This window comes from Zonotrichia albicollis, chromosome 7 (genome assembly GCF_047830755.1).
Source record: "Zonotrichia albicollis isolate bZonAlb1 chromosome 7, bZonAlb1.hap1, whole genome shotgun sequence".
NCBI classification, from domain to species: Eukaryota; Metazoa; Chordata; class Aves; order Passeriformes; family Passerellidae; genus Zonotrichia; species Zonotrichia albicollis.
Genome location: NC_133825.1, coordinates 44,208,391 through 44,233,603, shown reverse-complemented (window position 1 = coordinate 44,233,603; position 25,213 = coordinate 44,208,391). Strand labels below are relative to the sequence as shown.

The 25,213-nt window shown below is 38.3% G+C and overlaps 1 protein-coding gene across 1 annotated transcript in view; it reads left to right on the top strand.

Moving 5' to 3' along the window:
• The window catches only part of PDZD8 (PDZ domain containing 8), a 53,196-nt gene that overhangs the window by 4,355 nt on the left and 23,628 nt on the right, over positions 1–25,213 (top strand). The window contains exons 2-3 of the mRNA XM_005489837.4: positions 13,684–13,806; positions 17,768–17,870. Coding sequence (XP_005489894.2) covers positions 13,684–13,806; positions 17,768–17,870 — 226 coding nt within the window. The remainder of the gene's footprint in view (positions 1–13,683; positions 13,807–17,767; positions 17,871–25,213) is intronic.

Here is a 25,213-nt window from a genome sequence, read left to right as displayed (position 1 = left end):
AATTCAGTGACTGTAGGCTAGGTTTGGTTTTTTGGGGTTTTTTGTTTTTTTGGTCGTAATTGATAAAGGACTTATGCAATTCTGTTGATAATAGCAATAGTTAAATGTTTGTATTTAATGTTAATGTATTTGCTGCTTTATTATAGAAATGCAAACAGCTTTTTCTGCAAACATTTCGGTATGTCAGAGCAGTGTCTTGTTCAGATGTGGAGAAAACCTAATACAACCTTGTTTTCATGTAGATTTCTTTTGATAGACCAGGGCAGTGAATGCTATCAGCACAAAGTGGAGTTTATCTTGTAACCTGAGTCCAGCTTTTGGTTTGTCATTGTGTGCACTCCAACAGTTCTTTAATGCTGTGGACGCTGTTCATGTGGGTTTTAACTTTATCATGTCCCTTTAACAGTGCTGTTAAAGTGGTTAATGGCATTTAGAGGCACAGAGTAGGGACTGTTTCAGGTGTCTGGCTCCTTGCTTGATGGCTGCTGCAGTACTCGTGGGTTCATCTGTGTTAGCTCTCTAATGAGCTCTACCTTGCTCATTAACCTTTTATTAAGTTGCTTATGGTGACAGCCTTGCTGTGCCCTCTCTCACCTCTGGCTTATCAGTACACTGATTATGCTGTGGCCAGCATGTTCTTAATACTTGGGTGTATTTTTGCTCTTTTGCACAGCTCTTGATCTTGCTTTTAGATTTTGGAGAGGTTTGGGTGTCAGGTTGTTTCTAGGCAATGAAAATACACTTTGCCATAACAAAGATCCAAAGCCTGTTGTGTATATGTAAAGGGCTTCTTCTGTCAGAATTTAACTTCCTGCTGTTTCTTAAGCAATGATGTAAAAAACCCTGTCAGGTGCCTTTTTGTTTTCTTGAATTAAACATCTCAAGTTCATCCATTCAGATTCTAGGCAGACCAGGTGTTGGTTAAGCAATAGGTCAGTTCTGTGTATTTTAGGAATGTTGGGATCATATTCCAATATAGGAACACTTTGTTTCTTGGTTTATTACATTAAAAAACCCAACTATTTTGTATTGATACTAGTCTGCTTTGAGAAAATCTGTTTGCTTTGTTTTAATGCATGCTACCACTGAGGGGAATAACTTTCTTTTCTCATAAAGCATTGCTTCTACCATTTCTGTAAGGGGTGTTTAGAGGACCTCCTCTGGCCACTGTCAACATGAATTGTCCTTAGAACTGATCATTTGCAATATATTTAGTCATGTTAAATAGTTTTATGCTTTATTTGGAAGCTGAGGCTATATTGAATTTCTCTGGGAAGAACAATTAAACAAGCCTATTTTTATTTACCATTATAGAATCCAATTTGAGAGTTACATAGTAGTTTCTTATTTTTGGCAAAACTTAAGCCTAGAAGTAATTTAAATAGATATTGATTTGAAATATGTTTTACAATAGAAATTACTTCATAATGAGGAAATTGAGGTATTGGAAAAAGCATAAAATAAAAAAAAGCATGTATTATTCATATGATGAGGCAGGAGTACCAGAAATAATCAGATTTTGGGACTGTGATCATGTATTTGCTTCAGATACCTTTCTGTGTAGCTGCTGCAAAGGAAGGGTTTTTCTTTTTGAGTGGATTTCTACAGCAGTTAACAGGAATCTCTCACTAGTTAAATCTGTAAGACACCCCTGTTTGAAGTTCTCATTCCTACTGCTGCTGATGGGAAAGAAGGCTGGTTTGTTTGTGGTTCTATTTATTGGGGTTTTTAATGCCATGCCTGTTTTAGGTACAAAAATAATCTACTGTACAAAAGCATTAAAAACCCTGCAGGACCTGAGTCCTTTTCTGCTCTGCAAAAATTGCTGGTGAAGCAGCACTGTGATTTTCAGGTGTCCCAGAGACACTGCCCTGAATGATGGCAGCACAGACTGTTCTGCTCATGGCAAAGGGGAGATAATTTCACTCATGGATCTGTCTCTGGTCAGTAGTTCCATGCTTGGAAGATCATCTTAATAATGGACAGGCAGCTTTGCTTTGTCTTACAGGAATTGGATAAATGGGTCTGTAGGCAACCTGACACACAATGAACACAACCAAACCTCAGAACAGCAAATAATTATTTCCTTTTTTTTTTTTTCTTTTCAAGGCTGCTGCATGTAGAAGGAAGATTTTGGTAGTGCAGAGCTTTTTACTATTTTTTTTTTTTTTTGGGAGGGCTTCATCTCAGGCTTACATAGTTTCTAGAGGGTCACAAAGTGCAAGTTTCCTCAGATTGTATGAAATTATATGGTACAATGGCTGTATGTAAATCTTATGTAGCTAGCAAGTTCAAATCCTTTGGTTCTAAGGAAACATGTTTAGTCATCTTCCCCAGCTCCAGCACTTTGTGAGTTTTCACACTGGAAAGATTGAATTCTGACAGAATGCCAGTTTGAAACTTGTTCATGGTAAAGTCAGAGGTAATGAGTGCCCAGCTACATACCAGGCATTTCCCAGCACACAGCTGGCATTCTTTGCAGCTTAAGAGTGAGCCTTTTTCTGTGGTTAGTCAACAAATGTTATATTTCCTATTCTTACCTGCAAGGGTGAGGAACTAACACATCACTGACTTGAGATGGATTAGTGAAAAAACTGCGAGACAGAGGTGTGGGGCAAAGAGAAAATCTCAGTTGGAGGGAGTGATGGATGAAGGTACAGGATAAAGGAGCACATTTTGGTCATTAGCATCTGCCTTTGCTGCAGATGGAAATCCAATAAGATAATTGGTCTGACATGAAAACAGGACCTCCTTCAGCTTTTCTTCCTTATTTTCATGTACAGTATATAAACCACTGTACAATAATAATGTAAAGAAAATTACTCATTTAATCCTTGGCTGGTTTGTGTTAGAAGTCACTTGATCTTAGTCCTGCAGTGAACTTTCATGTGGATAGTGAATAAAGACTCTGAAAAATCTGCTGAGATTTATTTAGTACTTGATGGTGTTTTGCATGCACCAGCATTGAGACCACATTTCTGTTCATCTGGACTCTGCCCTTGAACTGACCATGCTGCTCAGTGAGCACAAATATGGATCTTTTCATTCAGTTGTCCTCATTTGTGTTGCTTTCAATGCATTTAAATAAATATTAAATAATCAGTAGTAGTTTATTTTTTTAAGGGTAACCTATTTCAAAATATAGATCATATAGGAGTTAATCACTTCACTGAACTGTGGGCACCTAAGAAATGTGTGGGTGCTAAGAAATGTGAGGATGGTAAGAATTGTGTGGATGCTAAAAAATGTGTGGGCAGGTTCTGAGCCTGTCTGCTGGAGCAGGGAGGGGTGTTCAGGCTCTGGAATTGGGCTGTTCTCAGCCACCTTCTACAGGCTGTATTATGATTTTTAGAGTCTGTGATATATAGTATGATTAATGTCCCCCACTTGTCACATGGAACTGAGCACTGGGTTTTCCTGAAGGAGCTCAATTCAAGGAAAAGGACACAAATTTTACCTGTGAAGATCTGTAGCTAATACAGCTCTCAGTAGTTCATTGGGTGTAAAAATGTAGGAGCCTTTTTTGTCAAACCTATTTCTATATATTAAATGCATGAAACAGTTAATCTTTTACTGGCCAATGGCACTTGATGAGAAAGCTCTTTAAAGCAGCCTGGGTGAGGACAGTGGGTTTTAGTGGGGTAGAGCAGTTCAGTGCTGGTGAAGCTCAGCCTCAAGCTGCTGGTTTCACTATTGCAGCTGATCCTTCCATGCTGTGGCTTTCTGTGGGAAACTGCTGATTCTGCTTTCCTGCAGGGATGGCCTAAAGTCACCCAGTGTGCTCCTGTGTTTGCACTTCATGTTCACACTTGTTTGATTTGAAACTGTTGCAACATTTGGATATTCTTGATATTTTTTTCTTTAGGGTATAGTAAAACACTTTAAATAGAACACTTCTAGGATTAATAAGCTTTATTTTCTAAGCTGAGTATGGAGAGAAATTAGCAACCCACATAGGTAGGTTGCATTAATAGATAATTTGTGTCACCCCAGTCTGTTAAAATCCCTAGATTGTGGAACTACAGAAAACTTTGTGTGGTGATCTCAAACCATCCTTTCACCAGAAAACAAGCAATGATCCAATGTGGTGATGAAGATTCCTACACCTGCCCAAAGCCATTCGGGTCCATCTGATTGCCAAAGCACACCCTACCCTTATGGAGCCCTGCCTGAGTTCAGTCCCCTCAGGACTTTCCTGTAGGACCCAGCTGGAGCCTGGCAGGGTTTTGGACCTCTCTGTGGCCAAACACAGCTCTGCAAACTGCCAGGAGATGCTGGGTGTAGCAGAGAATAAAAGAAAGAGAGGGAAAACCTGAAGTTTTATGAGGTAAAAAACCCACAGAAATTCAACCCTGACCTGGGCTCTGGAGAGCTGCTTGGTTTGATTTTTTTTAATTTTTTTTCCCTACTAGCTGCTCTAATTCATTTTAAACTTAAAGCTACTGGGTACAACTTCCCTTCATAACATCTAAATTCTGCTGTTTGGTGCTGCTGGAGCTCAGCAGAACGGGCCGTGAGCAGCAGCAGTGTCCCCTCCATTAAAGCTGTTCCATGAGGAATTCTACTACACTGTTGTAGTGTGTTGTTAAGTTTCTTGTGTTATTCCCCCAATTTATGTATTGTTCTCCCCTATTATGTGTAAAATGGTTTTGTTCCCCCAGTTTTTCCCGCCACTGCTACCCTGTCAGCTAAGTTGCTATGGTAACTTCGCTATTCATAGTTGCCGATATGTAATTGCTCCTCCCCTGGTTTCCCTTATCAGTGAAAGTTGTCTCCTCCCTGGGCCCAGTCAATCACCCCCTTCTCCTCCCAGGTTTTGAGAACCTTCTCCTCTCTGGAGGTGGTGGTTGGCTGGGGTCCCAGGACACCTCCTTTACCTTTTGATTATTGGTCTCCATGGAGTGTCAGTTCTGGGAAGTTCATCCCCTCACCTTTCCCGATTGGTTCCCCCTGTACCCACCCCCCTCCTTTATAATCCTGTTTCACCCCCTATAAAAAAAACTTTTCCGGGTTGATTTGGCCGCGTTTAGATCCTGCAATACCTTCAATAAACCGATGTTTAACCCCCGGGAAATGGTCAGCTCCGTTCCTCCCCAATACCAGCGGTGTGAGCCAGTCCGCAGCCAGCACAGCCCGAGGCCCTCAGACGCCGAAGGGCGCTGGCCGGGAATTGCAGAGGGGCGTCGGCCTTTGGCCCTCAGCTAGCCGGACTCTGAACTTCGGGCCTGTACGCCCCCCTCTGCACAACACCACCACACTTCACCCATTTTTGAAGGCTTCCCAGATGCCATAAAGCTCTGTCTGAAATAGAGTGTATTACAACGATCAGCCACTGATAATTAATCAGACTGTTACACACACTCAAAGGCAGTAATTAATTGCCAGATATGATGAGCATAAAATTAAATTAGGATAATCACTTGGGAATTAATTTTTTGGCAGGTTTTTTGTTGCTCTGACTGAAAAACTTACAGGGACACTTTGAGATGTAAATTCAAACTCATTATTTTTTACTTTTTGTCTTTTAGAAATTATCTGATGATATCTAATGGAAATCAACACTCACATACTTTGTTCCTGACTAATGCTAAGCAGGATATTTTCCTGCATCAATGTCAATGGCAACATTGCTATGAAAAATGCTCACTCAGAAGGAAATGTGTACAAATATTAAAATTCACTTTTGTAATGGCATTAAGTACAAGATTGTGGTGTTTGCCAGTGAAATGAAGAAATACTGGTAGTAACTACTACCACATATGTAAAATGCTTTAAATTATACTTAAACCTGTGAAAAATATCCTGTCACATAAGTTTTATGTGTAGTATCTTAAGGGTAACCCATTGAGTAGTAAAAATTAAAATGGACTTTTTAATGAATGTCACTTCTGTAATAAATGGTTTAAACCATTATTAAACCATTATTGTTTGCCTGAACTGAAAAAGGAGGAGTAAAAATGGAAGATCCCAGTCTGGTGGTGTTTGAATCACCTCTGAATGATCTGGCTTGGTGAATAGCTCCTAAGTAATTAACCAGAGGGAATTACTCCAAAAACTTTAACAGTTGTGTGGGTTTTTGTTGGTTTGGTGTTTTTTGAAAGAATAACCATATACTTGCTAACAAAACTTGATGCAATGTGTTAGAAGAAACAAAACAAGCCTGATGTTTCCAAGCAAAGAGCCCAGTGAATTAGGAAGGGAGGTGGGGTGGGAACAGCAGTGTCAGGCAGTGTGGTATTGTTCTAAAACAATTCTGCAAAAACTCAGATGGTTTTTTCTATTCCTCTGTTCCTCTGAATGAAGGACAAATTAGAGAAAGTATCCAAATTCATCATTTGTAATCACAAGTTGTAATGTGTCACAAGTGCTGCAGGATTTGGGAAGTGCAGGAATCCTTCCTGTTAATGAACCTCCCAAAGCCTTCCTGTGTTTGATTGCCATCAGTGGTGCCACAGGTCACGTCCAGACTGAGCTCCTGTGCTACTTGATCCTGTTTACCCTGTGGCTCTATGAATAAACTGCTGTGACTTGCCTGGGTGTTGGCTTTGCTTGGGGCCAGCTGGCAAGTGCACGGCCATGGTGTGTCCCTGGGTCCCCTTGTGCCCTGCCAGCCCTGCAGCCCCTGAGCTCTGCCAGGCAGCTTCAGGCTGAGCTGGGAGTCAGCTCAGCTTTGGAAATGCTCCTGCTGAGCCTGAGCGCTCAGGCTGGGAATGGGAGCATCTTCTGTCTTGTCAGATGTGACTTGGTAAATGTAGATTGAGAAGCTTCTGCAGTTTGAGCATTTTTAAAAGTAACTGGAGGAGTGAGGATAAACCTTGGGAAGCTCTTGCCTAGGGTTTACAGCAGATACAAATATTTTTTCACTTTGGTTTGCAGCTGTCAGGGGCTGCTTTCAGCAGTGAGACATTGTTTTCTGTCTCAGCAGCCTGAGAGATTTTATGTCACTTTATTTCACATGGGTATAGGCTGGGGTTTGGAGCAGAGGATTAAAACTCTTCAGCTCAATGAGTGAGGGATGTCCAGAGCTCAGACTTCTCAAAGAACATCCTCATCTTTTTGCTGTAACCAGGATTGCAGACAGGTGATGTTTGTAGACTCGAGACTTCCTTATGGGAGAAAACATTCTGCTGAAGTGAGCAAAAAGCAAATGTTTGCCTTAGTCACTGGGACCAACCTCTAAACCAGCTGGCTGAAGGCAGACTTTTGGGGTGGCTTGGGTTTTATTTGCTTTTTTTATGTGTGTGCTTTTTATTTTTTGGTTTTTTTTTCCTGCTGCTATTTCCCTTGAATGCCTAAAAGCTGGTTACTAAACCACACCTGCTTCTCTTTCAGCTCTACGTGAACATAAGCACATTCTGTATTTTCTGTCCCATTTGGAGCAATGCCACAACAATTCAGGCTTTTTGGTTAGACAGGGAAAATTTGTCTTCATCCTGTCAGAATTACAGCAGGATTTTCATTCCTTAATTTGAATGAACAGAACCTGGAAACTTTGGGATCAAACAGACATTGACTACATTGAGTTAATAAAGCTGTTTCAGTATTTTTGGAATTTAGAATTTGGGAAGTGTTCCTGAAATACAAAAGGATATGCACATGGTCAAGTTGATCTGGTTTGTGGTGATTAGAAAGAAATTTTGTTTAGATTTTTTACCTGTGGCTATTCTAATGCAAGCAGTAAAATCATATCATTAAGACTGTCCATGTTGTATTTGCCATTTCTGTGATATAAGCAAGAAAATAATCTGTGATCTTTTTTTAAGAAGCTACTAGACTGTTTGCATTTCTTCTTTCTTTCTTGTGCAAGTCAAGAACAAATTGAAGCTTGGGAAGTGTCTTGTCTCAAATGTATGACTCAATATATACCTCAGAATTACTGAGAAGAAAGAAAACTATTTTAAGAATCTGGAAATGTGTGAAACTTCTTTGAAGAAAAAAAAGACGAGTAAATTTTTTTTTTTTTCTTTTGAGGTCTTTGCTTAAAAAAAGGATTGTTCATCTATTGGGACCTTGTGTGTATGAGCCTCCTACATGTGTGTGGCAGAATATCCTGTAAGACAGTGGGTGGATTACTAGATCTGATTTGCACTTTACCATAAAACTTCCTAGAAAATGAGCACCATCTTATTGCAGTGGTTTTTTTCAGGCTGCTTGTAAGCCAGATTTTCATGGCTGTGAGTAAAGCTGAAATCTTATTTGTTATAGAAATCTACCTTAAATTGAATTGTTCAATCCCTGAGTGTAAATACTGATAGAGTTCAGCAGCAGCATTATTTCTTGAGAAATTAATGGAAGCTGGAGAATTGCTGTTGTAAAATCTATAACAAAATCTATAGAGAAACCATTACTGCTACCATTTTTTTGTTCAAAATAAAGATAAACCTCATTTTTATATCTTCAGTGTGAAGAATTATATAAGCTGTTTACATTACAATATCTGACAAGTGTAAATGTTAGCTGATAAGCACTTTTAAAATCTTATTAAGGTGATCATGTAATTTTAGGAGTGGATTGTAATATTTTAGAATTTTTGTAGAAGTAAAACTTCATCTTATATTACATGCAGTGTAAGAATAGAGGACTTCTTTGTTTTAAAATATCTTCTCTCAATCCCTCTTTGAAGTTTACATGCTTTACTAGTGCCTGACTTGTTTCTGTGACTCAGGTGAAAAACACAATCTAAAGATGACTCAATTCTTAGAGTCATTTTTAGATTGTATTTTGTTGCATAATTCTGTTGCATAATTAGTTGAACATTTTGGTTAATCCCCAAACTGAAAATAAATCCAGCAGTTATTCTTTCAGCAGTATTTTAGATAAAAGAAGCTTCACATAAAGTAGCACTTGCAAAATTGAAATCTCCTAAACACCGTCTCTCTTTAGATTGTGATAGAAATTTGCTTAACATTCAAGATGAAAATAAAGACATGCAATGCATTGGAAGTAGCTTTGTGCTGAAGATGCTTGCATTTTTGGTTGATTGATTCTTCTAAGGTTTAAAATCTTTTTTGCTCTTTATTAAAATTCAAATGTTCAGTTAGTGTAACTTCAGAATTCCCAAACCTGAAAATGTTTTCTCTTTATGTCAATAGAGTAGTGCTGGGATCCATATAATTCAAGTCTTTAATGTGGTCTGAAACTGATAGTCAGTAATTTTAAATACTGTTTTAGATACCAAGCTTCCTTTATAAACCAGAGAATAAGTTAAAACTTTTCCTATAATTTATTCTAGAAAAATATTCTCACTTCTTAGCAAAAGCTCTACAAAATCCCACCTCCTCCTGCCCTTAGCAATGAAACCATGAGACTTTCTACTTCTCCAAGTAGGAGATGGAATACTGACAGCTTTTGAATTTGGTTTCTGGCTCTGTTTAGCTCTGAACAATTGTTGGTTTTTTTACTGTGATTCTGGATATTCTTAACTGAAGCAATGAGCAGACACAGAAGCATGTGGTTATCATACCAGATAAATCAATTTTTTTTTTATTTCTCAATAGATTTCCTCATGCAAGTAAAAATATCATTAAATAGGTACTGAGGCGAGCAGTTCATTTGGGGATTAAGTTAATTAAACTAAGGTATAAAAGACTTCTGTCCTGTTTTCTGTTAAAAGTTAGCTAAAGGACACAAAACAACCATCACAGAATGGTGAATTTAAATTAAAGGGAATGTAGGTCAGACATCTTTAAAATGAAATCCCCAGATCCAGACTTGTTCCAAGTAGATGAGTTCTGAGCTGCCAGCTGGAAGGGAGAATTCTGCCATTCTGGGGCTGAAAGCACTCGAAGGGAAGGGAAGGAGCTTGGTGTGCTTGGGGTTTTTCTGGATGCAGACTTGCAGGGAGGTGCTGCCGAGAGGGAGTGAGTCACTGAGGAGGGCATGAGCCGCTGCAGTGACTCTGAGCTCTGGCATGGAGGGAGTGCAGAAGCCCTTCATGCCAAGGAGATGCTGCCTGCAGTGCCTGGAAACGTTTTTGCTGTGCTTTGTGTATGGAAGAGCTTAGTGTTGTGCTATTTTAGTGTCTACCTTTAATCCTATCTATTAATTCACTAACTTTATTGTCATTACCTTCAGTATCTGACTAATTCCTCCTGTGAAGTAGCAATTTTTGCTGTTTGTATCTTGCAATATTTGTTAAGAAACACTCACTGTGCTACAGCTTCTTTTCAATATTATTTCTGTAGAGTTGGAATTTTTTCATTTGCTTAAATGTCACATGATTGATGAATATTCCTCTTCATATTAATGCTAAGTTTTAGCTAGCTTTTTCTTAAGACTGTGCTGTCTGAATTTCAGACCTTTGGACAAATGAGTTTGTGGAGGGACTCTGATAATTTCAAAAGTTGAAAAGGCATGGTAAGCATTTCAAATAAAGCACTTTTAAAGCCTTTCTGCAGAGGGAGCATCCATTGCTGGCCTGCTGCAGTCCTGCATCACCAGGAGAGGGATGATGGCTTGGTGGGAAGGTGGGGAAGTTCCCAGGCTTTTCCTGCCATGGGGAGAAGATGGGAGAGCTGTGGTGCCCGGCCTGTTGGGAGCAGGGGTTTCCTGTGGGTGGTTTCACAACACCAGGGAATGGGCCCCATCTGGGTCTGTGTTAGCTCACCAACTCCCAGTGGGAAAGTCTTTCCCAATAAATAGTGTTGTTTTCTGCTTAAATATTCTGACAACTCTTCAATTCTCTAGTTTGTAATTGAAATCTACAGGAAGTAGTAATTTGTCAAATGTTTCATTTTGGAAATGCACAAACTGTCTGTAAATTAAATAGATAAGTGCTATGATATAAATTTGGAATGCTCCAGAGCAGCACTAAAACGTTAAAGATGCATTTAATGTGAGATATTCAGCTCTTTGTACGTTGCTAGTGCCAATGGAAATAGGTGATGTGTTCCTTTTTTTTGTTAATGATTTTGCAAATTAGTTGTGATAAGAATGTGAACATAAGTGCTTCTTGGAAATGAAACATGATGTTGAGACTGCCTTTTAATCCTGGATTTGTAGAAAATTTCAGTAGTACTGCACCAAGTCCCCCAAGCACTGCTAAGTGTTTTATATATTCATGTATCTAACTATATTGGTATTTTAGAATTAATTCCTCTTTAATTCATTGTTGTATAAATTTTTAAAAGGATTTTGAGAATAGAAATCAAAATTACAATAAACATTGTCTTAATCTAGCAAGGAAAATAGCTTTTTCTGGGGATTGTTTCATTATTCTGTGCTGCAGCAAAGGCTTGCAGTGAGTGTTGTACCAACCCTTTGTTCTGAAGTCACTTGAGGATGATGTTTTTAGTTTGAATGTGTAGGTGGATATGTCTCCATCCTTACTGGAATGTTTCAGTGTTATTTTGCTTTCCTGTTCTTACTTTTAGGATATAAAATAGGTTTGTCCAAGTTTGTGTTCTTGTAGATGTCCTGCAGGATGTGTGAATACATCAGCAAAAGACCTTCAAAATGCCAACACTTTTAGGCATGGTATTTGCAGAAATTGGGAGAGCTAATGGTAACCTAATGAATCTTCTTCCTTTGCCTTTTTTCCCTGCCAGAAATCTTGTTTCAGCAAGTCACCGAAGCTCAGAATGGTTGTTGTTAGCTTGATGCTCCCATGGAAAACTATCTTTATAATAGATTTGGGAGAAGGCAGTTGCTGGTACTAACTGAAAAGCAGTTTATTAGTGCTTAAAAATCCTCAAACCTGCAAGTACCTATTCACTCAAAACTTAGTATTGTTTTCCAGTGGGCTTGCCTAACTCATCCTTTTCTGCCTGACAAAATCTGAGCTAAGTCTGTCTTCTGAGGGGATAAAACCATTCCTAACAGGAGCAGGGCACCTCTGCTTGTACTTAAAGTGAGAAAGGTGGGGAGGTGATCAGGCCCTGAACTGGGATGGAGTTTTGCAGAATTGAAACAGTGGGGTCACCTTGGTGGTTTTTTCCCTACCATTATGATGTTTGCTATTACTTTAGTAATTCAAGACCTATAAGGGAGGATTATGAATAAACTACCAGATCAGTCAGTACTTGAACAAGGCATATTTTGAGTTAGTTATTTTTGTTATACTCATAAACCTAAACCATGGCCAGAGTGATTTAATAGCCTCATATTTTTCATGCACAAGACCTTTAAAAAAAAAAGTATTTAAGAGTATTTGTATGTGACATATTTCAAAATAGTTTTCTTTATGAAGGAGTTAATGAGGGAGAAACTTGGAACCAAATTAAAGTTAGAAGTTGAATTGGATTTCAGGAGAATAGCTGGAGTGTTGAGTTGTGTTTATTCACAAAGAGAACAAAAGAAATTACTTTCTCATGGCTCTGTACGAGGCTGTTGCTCGTACAGAACCGAAGTGTCTGGAATCAGAGCATGGAGCTCCCTCCCAAAGTGTGTGCTGACAGTTAAAGGATGCTTAATTATTTATTGGAGTTTCTGAAACTCTTCAGTTCAGCTCCGTGTGACTGTTTCCTGAACATATTGTGATCTCCGAATGTGACAAGCAGATGCCTGTGATGGTTGAGCAAACCGTGCTTGTGAAAGAGTTCTTTCTCATGGAATGGCAGAGCCGTCCTGCAGCCTCTGCTGCTCCTTTCCTGCTGTTTGTGCCTCTCCACACAAATCCTTGCTGGGGGGCTGCAGCAGTGACAGAGGATGGAAAGCAAGGCACAAGGCAGTGCTGGGAAATGAGAGCAATAAATAAAGACAGAAGGAAGGAATGCCCTCTAAGAGCTTTTTTGGGTTTTTTTTTTCAAACACTTCAGCACAGATGCTGTGATATCATTCTTTGTGCAGGGTTGTGGCCCTTGCTGTTGGGATTTTCTGTGTGTGTCAGCCATGTGATGGGGCTGCAGCTGTGCAGCCTCTCCCCCTCCTTCCCTCCCTCAGATCAGGGCTGTGTCCGACACCAGAGCACTATCACTTAAAAACCAGATTGGTATTTATAACTCAGCATTTTCTAATCAAAGAGACAGAACTATGTGGTGAGATAGCTGCTGTTTTGCACAGTTATCTTGAACATGAACTGCTTTTCCTGTGAATCACACACTGCAGTGAGGGAAATAAAGCTCAAGGGCAAATGTTTAGAATATCTGTATCTTTATTTTTACTCAAGAGGACTGGCTAAGAAGAGCCACTTAAAGTTTTTTACAAAGTGAGAGAAGAATCAATCTGTGTAACTAAAGTGAACTGTTCATTAGGATGCACCAGCATAGGTGGTACAGTGAGCCAGTGTTCACTGTACATTAGGGTGTACTGTCATAAAAAGTTTAAGCTTTAGGGTCATAGCACATTTTCATCTTTCTATGCTGTGATGTTTATGCAGATAAACATAAAGACCTGCTAAGATATTTACTGTAGTAGGACTCTTGTGTTAAATCATGTTTGCAATTGTAAAAATTATTAGTTTGTGATCTTTACAAACTTCCCACTTCCTAAAAATTATCTGTGCTGGCAAATGTTACTCAATTTATTCTTGTGAAGCATTTTTTGTTTGTATTTTTCAATTTGCTGCATTCAAAAAACTTCAGTAGCTCCTACTCATTCATTTTGACCAATGAATACATAGGAATGGCAGTATTTCTCTTTTTAAAGAGTGTTAAAGATTCATTATTGTCCTGTTACCTTTTTTATATTTTTGTGTGTTCATGCTGTGTAATGTGAATTAAGAGAAGTTTCTTCTGTATTTTTCAGGTTCAAGCCATTTTTTCCATGTCAGCTATTGCCAACTGATGAATATGAAGATCGAGACCTCTGTATACAGGATTTTCTGTTGACAGAAGGTCGCCTGAGGGTCACATTAATTGAATGTACAAGGTATATTTTTGTATATTTTTGTGCACTTTTGCTTATTCTTGACTAAGCAAGGACCTGTGTTTCCTCAGTTTGCAGTAATTATTGTTGCAGGGCAGTTCTGATTTGCAAAGTGGCAGCTTTGGTGTCCTGATTGCACTCTAACCACAAACTGTACTTTGCTTGAAGTAAAAATGAGCAAATGAAAGTTGCAGTTACTTTCTTGAGGCACTTTGGGTTTGTGTGGGGGCAAGCCTTTGCCTTTCTGAATTTTGCCTGGTTACAAGCTAATCTGTGCCTCCTCTTATTTGCTTGGTTTGCTTTTCTGCCACACCAAATTATGGGTCTCTTTCCAGGACAATATAAATGCTGTAATTATATTACTGTGTTATGTAACCAAAGGGAAATAATGGTTTCACCCAGTCTTACTTAGATAAATCCAAATCACTTTTATAAGGCATTATTTACTGTTTTGGTCTTGAGTTAACAATGGAAAGAAATAAAATCTATTTCCTCCATTAATTGAAGAGAATATTAATCTCTTCAAAGCTGGAGAAAAGGTGTGTGGGCTCTTGGTTTATGTTAGATCTTATCCAAGTAGTGCTAAGGCTTTGATCTAGTCATGTGCAGTTCTGCTCTTTATGAACTAAACTGCTCTGCAGAAAGACTCTTTTAACCTGTTCTTTTCACTGCTTGTATTCCTCCTCTTTGCACTTCTTTTTCTGTAGCACTGAACAACAATGTACAACATTTGAGCTGTATTTGCTGTACTAATGTGATTTATCAGTGGTCAGGATTTCCTGAAGATATTCTTCTGCTTCTAAGGGTTCTGTGGTGGCAGCAGGGGTCATGTTTTTTGTGATAAAATTCCTGCTTACCTGTCTCCCTGTCTTTGTGGTGGTTTCTGTGGATGATCCAAGGATACTGAATAACTCAGCACTCCTTGGCCACCAGGAGCACTTCCCCTTTGTACTGAGCAAGGGAACTCTGATCTCTCTTCACAGCAATTCTCCAATTTCAGCCCAGTGATGCATTTGTTTTTATCAAGAGGGCCAAAACGACCACCTTGCACTGTGTACAGTGTTCTTGGTTTGGGAAGTAATCTTTAAAAGTTGTCTTTCCTGAATCTGTAACACTGAGCAGCACCAACTCTTGAGTTTCTTTGCACTGAGAGCTCAGATTGCTCAGTCTGACATCATTGTGAGCTCTGTGATTTCAGCTGCCACAGATGCTCATCAGATGGCTGGGAGAGGATGCAGTTGCTGATTTGTCAGGTCTGACATAATCCAAGTGTTTTATGCAGCTTGGAATTTCTCAACACACACTTAGAAATTCTCAGCAGACACTTCTCAGGCAAGATGCCTGACTGCTGGACCCACAGTAATTCCTCAGATCTTCCAGTTTCCTATGCTTTTTTTGAGCTAAACAGCTCCAACTGCTGTCCATGGAGTCCCTCAGTGAGTAAATACTCTTGTTTCATTTACATCTGAATATATTGATGAGGTACAAAGAGAAACAGAGAATTTTGGTAGTGAAAGAAGAAACATACACTATATACACAAAAGCAACAGTGATCAAATTTCCCTTTTTCCTCAGCCCTCTGTGGGTGGTGTGAGTTGGCTGGGCCAATTCCCAGTGCAGCACTGGGTGCTGACATCCAGGCCTTTCCACTTATATCTGCCATAGGAACCTAAGCATTTTTCATCCTCTCATTCTCATTCCAGAATGAAGGATCACTTTCATTTCTGTGTGGTTTTCAGTTTTGCTCAGTGCCCCAGAAGGTTCTGTATTTTCTCAGTAGATGATCTCTGACTTCTCTACAGAATTTGGAAGCAGAGTTCTTCCATCTAGTCAAGTAACTGTGTTCTGCTGCTTCTCCCATTTAAATTTGGACATCAGTGGTGAAACCATAGCGGTAAAATGTTTAGCAAACTTTTTCTGTGTTATAAATGGCTTGTTTAATTAAATTACACTCTTCACATGACCAAATACTTGCAATTTTCACACTTCTTTTCTAATTGCAGGCTTGACCATAGCAATTTTGTGCTGTCGTGCTGTTGAAAGAAAAATTAAATTTGTTAAAAATTAATGAAAGGTTGGGAACTTTGGTGTAAAGAAATAATAAGGAATATATCATGCCAATATTTATCTGACCTGTACAAAAAACTCAAGTTTCCAAAAAGTGCAATTCCCTCAAAGAACTGAATTGTTGCAAAAATGCTGTTATCTGTCATTATCTTAAAACTTTGAAGAAAAAGGGAAAAACAAAGCAACATTGTTAAATTTTGGCTTTATTTCTTTTTAATCAGGAAACACTCTGAAAAAAGTAACAAAGGTAATAAACTCTGATTTTATTAGGCAAGAATGCATTTCCAGAAGTGTGCCATAAAATGGGCACTTCTCAATCTGTAGGATATAGATCTAATATTTAGTAATATATAATAATGTCAGTCTCTATGTGCAGCTGTCTTACAGGATAAAGCTTCTTTGTTTGCATATTAATGGAGATACTGTTCAAACATAAATTTTCTTAGTGTAGCAGAAGTTACAATTTTGCCTTTGTCTTTCTGAAATTGGAAATTGAGCTCCAAACTCCAGCAGAATTTGAGCTCCTAAGAGCTCTTTAAAATTTAACTGTGGAGTTTGGCTGCCTTGTGGTGTGTTTGTTCACCTGACACCAGGTTTGCAGGTGAAATCTCAACATGCCTCCTGGTTTTGCTTGTGGCTTGGCTAAAAATTGTTCTGTTCCTCTTTTGAGCTGTCTGATGTGCTTGTTTTTCTATCCAGTACAGCAGAATGGCTCCTGGGCTGATATTTTAGAGGAGGGCAATAAGTGCCCCTGAAAAATCCCCTAAGAGTGTGTCTGTGTGAGCAAAAAGGAAGCTTGAGAGCTGTCACAGTCAGAGAGGTGTTTACCCTTGGGTTGTCTCAATTTTACCAGTTCTGATCATTGGTAAAAAGTTTTCTTCAATAACTTTACTTAATTTTCAAAGGATGTTTACTACCAATCTCCACATCTGAAAGATGAGACTTTTTGATTATAGATATTTAACCTAGAAACATTATTTAACAATGTCAAGATAAACTGAGGAAATTGATGTTTTTCTGACGTGTTGTGTCTGCATCATCTAAAGAGTTGTATAACACACCACAATCACAAATTAGATACTTGAGGTGAAAGCTTAGAAAGTGTTCTTGTCAAATGTGTATAGAAAGTTTAGGGGGGAATTAAAATCTAACAGCTCTTTTGAATGAGTAAGGTTTGTTTGAATTTTGATATTCCAAAATTTTTATCTGCTTCCAGCTACTGTGAGATAAGCTATGAACAACTTGATTGCTGTTCTATAGCCTAAAGTTTATAATCTGGTTTGTTTTGTTTTGTTTTTCTCAAGTACTAATATCTCTCTGAAAAGCTTTATAGCCTTCTGGAATAGGGTATCATGCATGAAGAACTACTCTGTTATAAATGTTACAAAAATCATAGATAAGAGGATCCCAGTTTAGTGAAATACAAATATAAGCAGTAGTAAACTGACTTTAATCTCCAGTAGAGCTCTCTGAAACCAACAAGAGCTTCACATTGTGATGTTTAGGATTAAAGTGAAAGACTGGTTGCTCTTCCTAAAATAAAACAAAAGCCCTTTATGGGAAAATGCTAATTGAACACTTTCTTTAAAAACAAACCAACCACTCCCATCCCAAAAAAAAAAAAAAAAAAAAAAAGAACAACACTGTAGGAAAAAAGTCAACTCAAAAAAACCCCTTAGCAAAAAATTGTTACATTTTATATTTGGAGTTCTTCCACTAGAGGGTGGCAGTGTCTTTCCTTTAGTGTAAGGCTGTGCCTGTGCAATCTGTTCTCTCTGGACTTCTGTGTATACACATTGGTAATAATCATGTATAGATGAACAATAGGGAATTTAATGTGATATCTGGCATATATGTAATGGTATTACAATTCTTACCATAGGCTTTTCTATTTCAGGTTACTGGTGTTTGGATCCTATGAAAGAGAAACAAATGTTCACTGCACAATGGAGCTGAGCAGTAATGTTTGGGAAGAAAAATCAAGAAGTTCTATTAAAACGGTAAAAAAAAGGGTGTCATGTTTCCATATTGCACTTTGTCTTCTGCACTTGATACATTGTCTAGAAAGTGTCTTTAGGTAATCAAATGGGTGACAGAACAGAAAAAAACAGACCCAAACAATAGCAGACCAGTTATTTACTTTTTAGTCCACTGACAAATTACCACGTATGGATAACATTGTGCTCAGTTCTCACAATTGTGCTTGAAACTGTACCTGGTTTGACTGTTCTGCCAGCTGTCCAGCTGCTTTAAAACAAACAGTGGAAAATACTCATTTTATAGTCCTGTTATATTTGGGTGGGGCAGTGTTTAGAATGCAGTGAGTAAGATTCACCCGTCTTTGCCTGGCCAGTGTTGTAAAGTTGTGTTTCACTAATTATTGCACTTGATAACAGGAATTTAGCAGCATACAGCCTGCAGATTGCCTGCCTTTTTTTTTTTTTTTGTGAGGGTGAGAATGACCTTTTTCTATTTCTTCAAAGAAGAGGTGTGATGTATGAAACAGCTTTTCAGTTTTACATTAGAGGGGTATTGTGTTAGTAATCAAATTGAATTGGGCTTGTGCTGAGCATTAAGTAGTGTGCTTGTTGAAGAAAACCCCCCAAAGCTTTAACAAGACTGTGTGTTAACAGTTGGTTTCATGTAAAGAAATCACTGGAACAAAAATCCTTGCCCTGAATTTTACCCTCTGCTGAGTGCCACTAACTTAATCCTTTGCCTTTGTTACATCTGACTGGAGTTGTGTTTGGAGACCAGCATCATTTTCCACTGGAGCAGCAAGAATCCAGAATTCCAACATCTCATTCAGTTTTCTGCCATTAAATTCCACTTTGCATTGGGTCTAAAATCCTTGTAACAAATGCTGTGATCTTTGTTTTCAGCTTAGTATATTATGTTTTGCCAAAAGGGGAGTATGGCTGAGCAGCAGCTGTGTCTGAAAACATGCACAGATCTGCAGGGTTGGTGCTCTGGCATTGAAGGTGGCAATGCATTGATTTACCAGTGCACTCCTCTAGACAAATTAACACGTGATTATTTTTAGAGGTTGAGTAGCAGTGTTAGAACACATTGTTTTACACAGAGGGAAGGAAAAACGCTGTGCAGACACTGTGGCACTGATGTGTTTGTGACAGCAGATGGCAGTAGGAGTAAAGGAGTGACGGTGGAATGGCTTTTAAAACTATGCAAAAGTACTCGTGGGGAGGCTCTCAAAAACTCATCTACTGTGTCAGTATCTAAAGTGAAATGGCAGGTTTTTAAATGAAATGGAAGCTTTTAAAAATGTCCTAAGTTTTTGGAAATCTGGCCCTCAGTGTAGGGAGGGTTTTCTGTGGGTTCAAACGCTGCCAGAGCAGAGACTCCTCAGTTTGGGTTGCTGCATCTCGAGCTCAGCTGGCACTGGAGAATTCACTGTGCCCAACCACCTTGAACTTGGGGCCTCTGGAATGGTGGCCTGGTTTAAAACTCCTGCTTTTGAAATCTCAGCATGGGACAATATGGAAACTGAAAATTAGCAACTTGCAGAGCTATTTTTTATTCAACAGATGTAGCGAAATCATGGAAATCTCTTTTCCTTAAGAAATCCAGTTAAATTTGCAAGATAAGTTACAAAATGTTAGGACATCTCACTGAGTGGTAAGAGTATTTTCAAAGATCCTCAACAAAATAGGAAGTGTTGCTTACACATTTAGCACTAGAACTTGGTTATTTTCAGAAATGTTAACTGTTTGAGTAGTTAAATAGTGAGTTATAATGAAAAAATTGTGTTATTTTTCCAAACAAAAAGTTTGCTTCTAGCCTTAATTGTGATTATTAGCACTATTGCAATATTAACTATGAAGCAGCTGATGGCAATACTTTAAATCTTTTTAAGATTAAATCCTTATTGTAATGATGAAATTTGCAATACTTACTTGAGATGAAGTTAGAATGAATAACAATTTCAGAAACTACAGAAGAGAAATAGCAGAAAAGTTAAAGGTACATTCTGGTTTAACAGGGTCTAATTTATACAAGCCTCACAAAGGCATGACAATACATCCCCTGATTCAGACTATGTTCTACAATATTCCTGAGGAAAATTCTCATAACTTTCCATACTTCTTGACCTTTTCATTCTTTTTATTGTGTTAGTAGTAGTGATAAAAGATTAGACAGGTTTAATAATTTGTAATGAATTTTGGCAAGACTTTAATCTGATCCCAGAATTTATGGAACGTTAGTAGATGTCACAATTGATTTTGAAAAAAGGTGCTGTGTTATTGAATATATCTGGAGCATTATTGAAGTGTCTGTTACAATACAAAGGTGTCTCAGGCTTATGTTTGTCAAATCTGAAACAGGAGTGAGACTTCAGAGAGTGATTTGGTACATTCCCATGTGAAACATGTAAACATCCTTAAATACCTTAATTAGTAGCACATGCTGCTGGAATTAAGGTTAATGAGTGCCTTGCTATGTAAAAAGTGATGTATGGTGAGGATGCAGTAATTGGCATTAGCAGCATTGGACTGGCAGACAGGTGATCTGTGGTTAAATAATGAGAGATCTCTAAATAATGAAATACAGGATTGTAGATATGAAGTGGAGGCTGTGTCATAAATGTGGCTGGGTGTGTCCACTGGACTGCAAGTCAGCAATACCAGGTTGATTTCTACAAACAAAAAGAATTGTTCTATTTTTCTTGGAGCACATCTGTTCAGAGTGAACCCTGTGCCCTTTCTACCCTTGGTGAGACTCTTTACAGTACCAGCACTTGCTGTGTAGTGTTGTGAAAGAACAACATGATTTTTCAGCAAAAATCAAAATTTCTTTATTTATAAAAGGAAAATAGTCTGCTTTCTGTACAACTGGTAGAAGGATGGACATGGAGATGAACTTGAAATATGAGTAGCAGAAACCAGAGTTGGCCTTGTAAGTCCCCTGTGCATTGACTGCTCTGTATTTGCTGGTGCTTTTCTCTGGATCCACCTCTGTGGAGAAGAATGACTCAAGAGTGCAGTTGTATTGAAGTGAGAATCTTGTCTCTTATGAACTGCTCTGCAAATCTTTGTAGTCATGTTTCTTTTATCTACATACTGATTTTTCTGGTAAAGGTTAAGTAGTTTTCTAGAAATTGTAGAAACTATTGCAAGGAGTTTGGTATCTTCTGATAATCTTACACATATGTAAACTGTAAATGGTTTGTGCTTTTTATTGGTTGTAAGAATCCAAAGTATTGTGGAGAGGTTCTCCACTGCACACCAAAAATATCTGTTCCAAATTTTCTCTTAAAGTCTTTTTTTTTTACAGAAATTCAGGAGCACAAGAGAATCATTATTGATCATGAAATTAATTACATAACCCAAGAAAAATTTGAGGGAGCACCTTTAAACTCTGGTGTCAACTACGCTGTCTGAGGTGGTACTGTAAGAATAGCCATGAGTTCATATTTCTCCACAATTTCTTATTTCTGCAGGCAGTAAGTCTTGGGGCTTCTTTATTGTTGGTAGGGTTTTTCATTAAAATTTTTTTGAAATCCCTTCTATAAATATTCACTTTAGCAATACTGAAACTGGATATCATATTCTGCAAAGTAAAAATTTCCATCTAAAATGCCACATCTGGTAGCCCATAGGATTCACTCTGGCAGCAGTTGTCTCAGAAGCACAAAAATATCTCCTGAAGTAATCTAATAATAGAAAGAATTAAAGAATTAAGATTGGCATCCCAGTGCTTTTTTATGAATACTGCTTGGTGTTTTCTCCAGTTCATTCTGAACATTGTGATCTGCATTGGAGTAACTCAAGGGGGGGACCTAAAACACCATCTTTCAATATTGCACTATAAAAAAAAAAAAAAGAGCAGTATTTCTCAGCTTTTCATAAAACTGAATTTCCTTTATCAGGGATTAAGGGAAACTTCAAGGTATTCCAGTACTATAACATATGAATCTAAAATGAAAAATAATGTAAATCAAATCCAACACCTTCTGAAATGAGTTGCCTGAAGGTACTAAACTATAATGTCAAAATTTAAAGCAACTGTGAAATGTTAATTTGTGAATACATGGAGTTAAATGCCTCACAGTTGGCATTTCACTGTGCTTATTTAACAGCCTGCCATTTCAGTATTTAATCCTATCAAAAGAAAGAAGGAGGATTAAAGCAAGAAAAGCTTTTTGAAAATGTCACTTTTTATGAAAATTCATGATCTTGTAAAACTTGGTAATATTTGTAAATACAATGGGGAATAGTTCTGAGATTTGTGCCTTACATAATATGCTGTAATCTGTCTTTCAAATAAACTTGAAGGCCATCAGGATTTTTTCAGTCTCATCCTAAACATTTAAGTCTTTTGACTTGGAGCTTCAGAAAGCTTTACTGTGATTTAATGAACAACCTTCTGTGAAAACGCACTGTAGTTCTTTATTACTTAGTAACTGTTCAATATGAACATTTAAAAAACCCCACTGCCAGAGGGGTTTATATCAGTGTATGTTCAGATCATTCCTTAGAGCCCAATGCCATTATTTCAGTCACAGCCTGACCTGGAAGTTGTTCCCTGCTCATCAGCAGCTGTGCTGTGCTGCATCCTGGCCATGGGCACCCTTGCTGGGGCAGGCACAAAGCAGAGCTTGCTCCTCTCTGGCATTTGGCAGCAGGCAGTCCAAATGCAGCATGTGCATCCAAGGCTGGGGCTTCCCTTCCCTGCTCCTTTCTCTCCCTGTGTCCAGAGCTAATCCTGAGTAAGCCTGAAGCTTCATGCAGCTTTTGTCCATCAACAGTCATAGAGAAAGTCTCACTAAGGACAATTCACCCAACATACCCAACTAAAAGGCTGGAGCCTCTTCCATGACTCTGATAAATCAGGAGGTCACTGCCACATTTTCAGAGGTCAACACCTTGAAAATATCAGCTTGGAAAACCTCAGCTGGATAGATAACATCACCAATGGCATCTGCAACACAACTTGGCTACAGAATCTAATGGAGATTTCAACTGGAATTAGGTGGCTTCAAATCAAACTTATTTCACTATACAAGACGAGTAGCTGGTTGCAGAACTCCTAAATCCAAGGAGCATGGATCAGCCTTGCTGACAACTCAGAGTAAGAGCTGGGCATGGGGAAGTGCAAGAACACAGAGAGCACTAAGCACTGCTCAGCACAGCTTCTTCTCACTCAAGTTATTTTATCCATTAATCTTTTCATCTACTATTTTCAATTTGAGACTCAACAAGTCAGATTTGTTGCAAGCAGTCAATGTCTGTTAGTGTTCTCTGTGTTCTTGCACTTCCCCATGCCCAGCTCTTACTCTGAGTTGTCAGCAAGTGACCTCCTGATTTATCAGAGTCATGGAAGAAGCTCCAGCCTTTTAGTTGGGTATGTTGGGTGAATTGTCCTTAGTGAGACTTTCTCTATGACTGTTGATGGACAAAAGCTGCATGAAGCTTCAGGCTTACTCAGGATTAGTCCTGTTCTCTTTTTTACAGAGCTGATCTGAGAAGAAACCCATTTTTGCTGTGCTTTTACTCATGGAATAGCCAACCTGTAGTACAGATTCTGAGTTACCTTTCAGTTGACTATTTTATGTATCATCCTTGATACATAGGTACCCAGTTTGACTGTCAGTTGTAAGCTTTTATTGTCATACTTTAATGTACTGGTTCATTTTTAAAGAGATGTAACTATTTACAGTAAATTATACCTTTTCCTTAGAAATGCTAGTAAAAGTGATGACTGTTTCAGAGTGTCACCAGATGTGGTGCTGGTGACTCTATTTTTTTTCCTTATTCTTGTTGCCTGTTCTGTAACAAGTCCAACTACTGAATGCAGTAGAGAGTTTTAAGTAGGTTTTGCAGCAGCTGTCTTTCTCATTCGCAAAGAAATTGATTTACAGTGATAGCTGATCTTGCTAAATAAATAGATGGCTGATGCATGAAAGCTAACTTTGTTTGTATAAACAGTATGGCTTATTGTAAGAGAGATAACAGTGTTTTATTGACCAGAGTACACAAAGTGGTTCCTGGCTAATTCAGTATTTCTGGAATGGCTTTTTCAATTATTTTGTTATATCCCATTGCAAAATTGCATGGCCAGATGAGCTGGCAGCTTGGAGGCTGCCTCACATGACTGAAGTGGAAGGGGAGGGACTTACTTAAACACAGATATCTACAGCCAGCTTTGGAAAAATAAGCTGGTTCTATTCTCATTGGTTTGTAGTTTTTTGTCTTCAGCCCTTTAGTTTGCTTTTAAAATATATTTTCTCTGACAACTTTATAATAATTAGCCTTTTCCTAATGTAGATTTTCTTTTCAGATTAAGAGGCTGGGATCTGTTCTTACTAAGGAGGTAATAACTGGATTGGAGCTAATTTACTCATATGTATGGATTTTAGTGATATTGCAACATTTCCTAGCAAATCAAGACCTCTTTAAGTTGAGCAGGCTGTTTTCCTTCCATTGGTGAACAGTTGTGTCTCCCATCATGAAGAAGGGGAGTCTGTGCTTGAATGTGTAATTACTGAACAGAAACATTTTCCAGAGAGAAAGCCTGAGAGTGGGTAAAAAGTTGTGAAAAAGGGGCCTGTGGCTGTGAGTAAAAATCTTGTTAAGAAATAGCAAGGTATTGATACTTGGTGTTCACAAACCCTCCTAAAACCAGTTATCTCCCAACATCTGTGTGAGATGTGTGCAGGTTTGACGTGACAGAGTTGCAGAGTTGTTCTTTCCTGACTGCAGTTGCTCAGTAAGAACCTGTCTGAGCGTTACTGCCTCAAGCAGTTCATCATCTGCAAGTTCATCTTGCAGTTAAGGAAGAGAAAATGACATTGGAGTTTCTGCAGGCTGTCAAAGGATAGGCAAGGCCTTGTGGTTGTCACAGAGCAGCTGATGTTTAACTTCTGCCCTTCAGGAATCTGATATTGTCCTTGCTCTGAGTATAAATATCTCACCTGTTTATAAACTTGGAGTGCATTAGTAACTGCTGGGAAGACCATACAAGAAATCTTAGCTGCTTGGTTCTGTTCTTATTGTTTGGTTTACACTGGCTGAATTAACAATTACATTAGCTTAAACAAAAGCATCATCAGGTTGCATACCAGGAAGAAATTCAGAATGGAGATTTTTAAAGCTATCCTTAATTAATAACTATAAAATAATTATTTATATTAATTATTTAACTAATAAACCTACCATTTTTAATGTAGGTATCTGGTGCCCCTCAATGGGATAGAAATTAATTTCCATACACCACAAATAGTTGATGTCTAGTCAATTTAAATTTTATGATTCAAGTGTCAAAATACAGGCATAAAATGTACTGAGTGACTGCAAAGAAAGCCTTTAATTTTGTGGGAGGAATT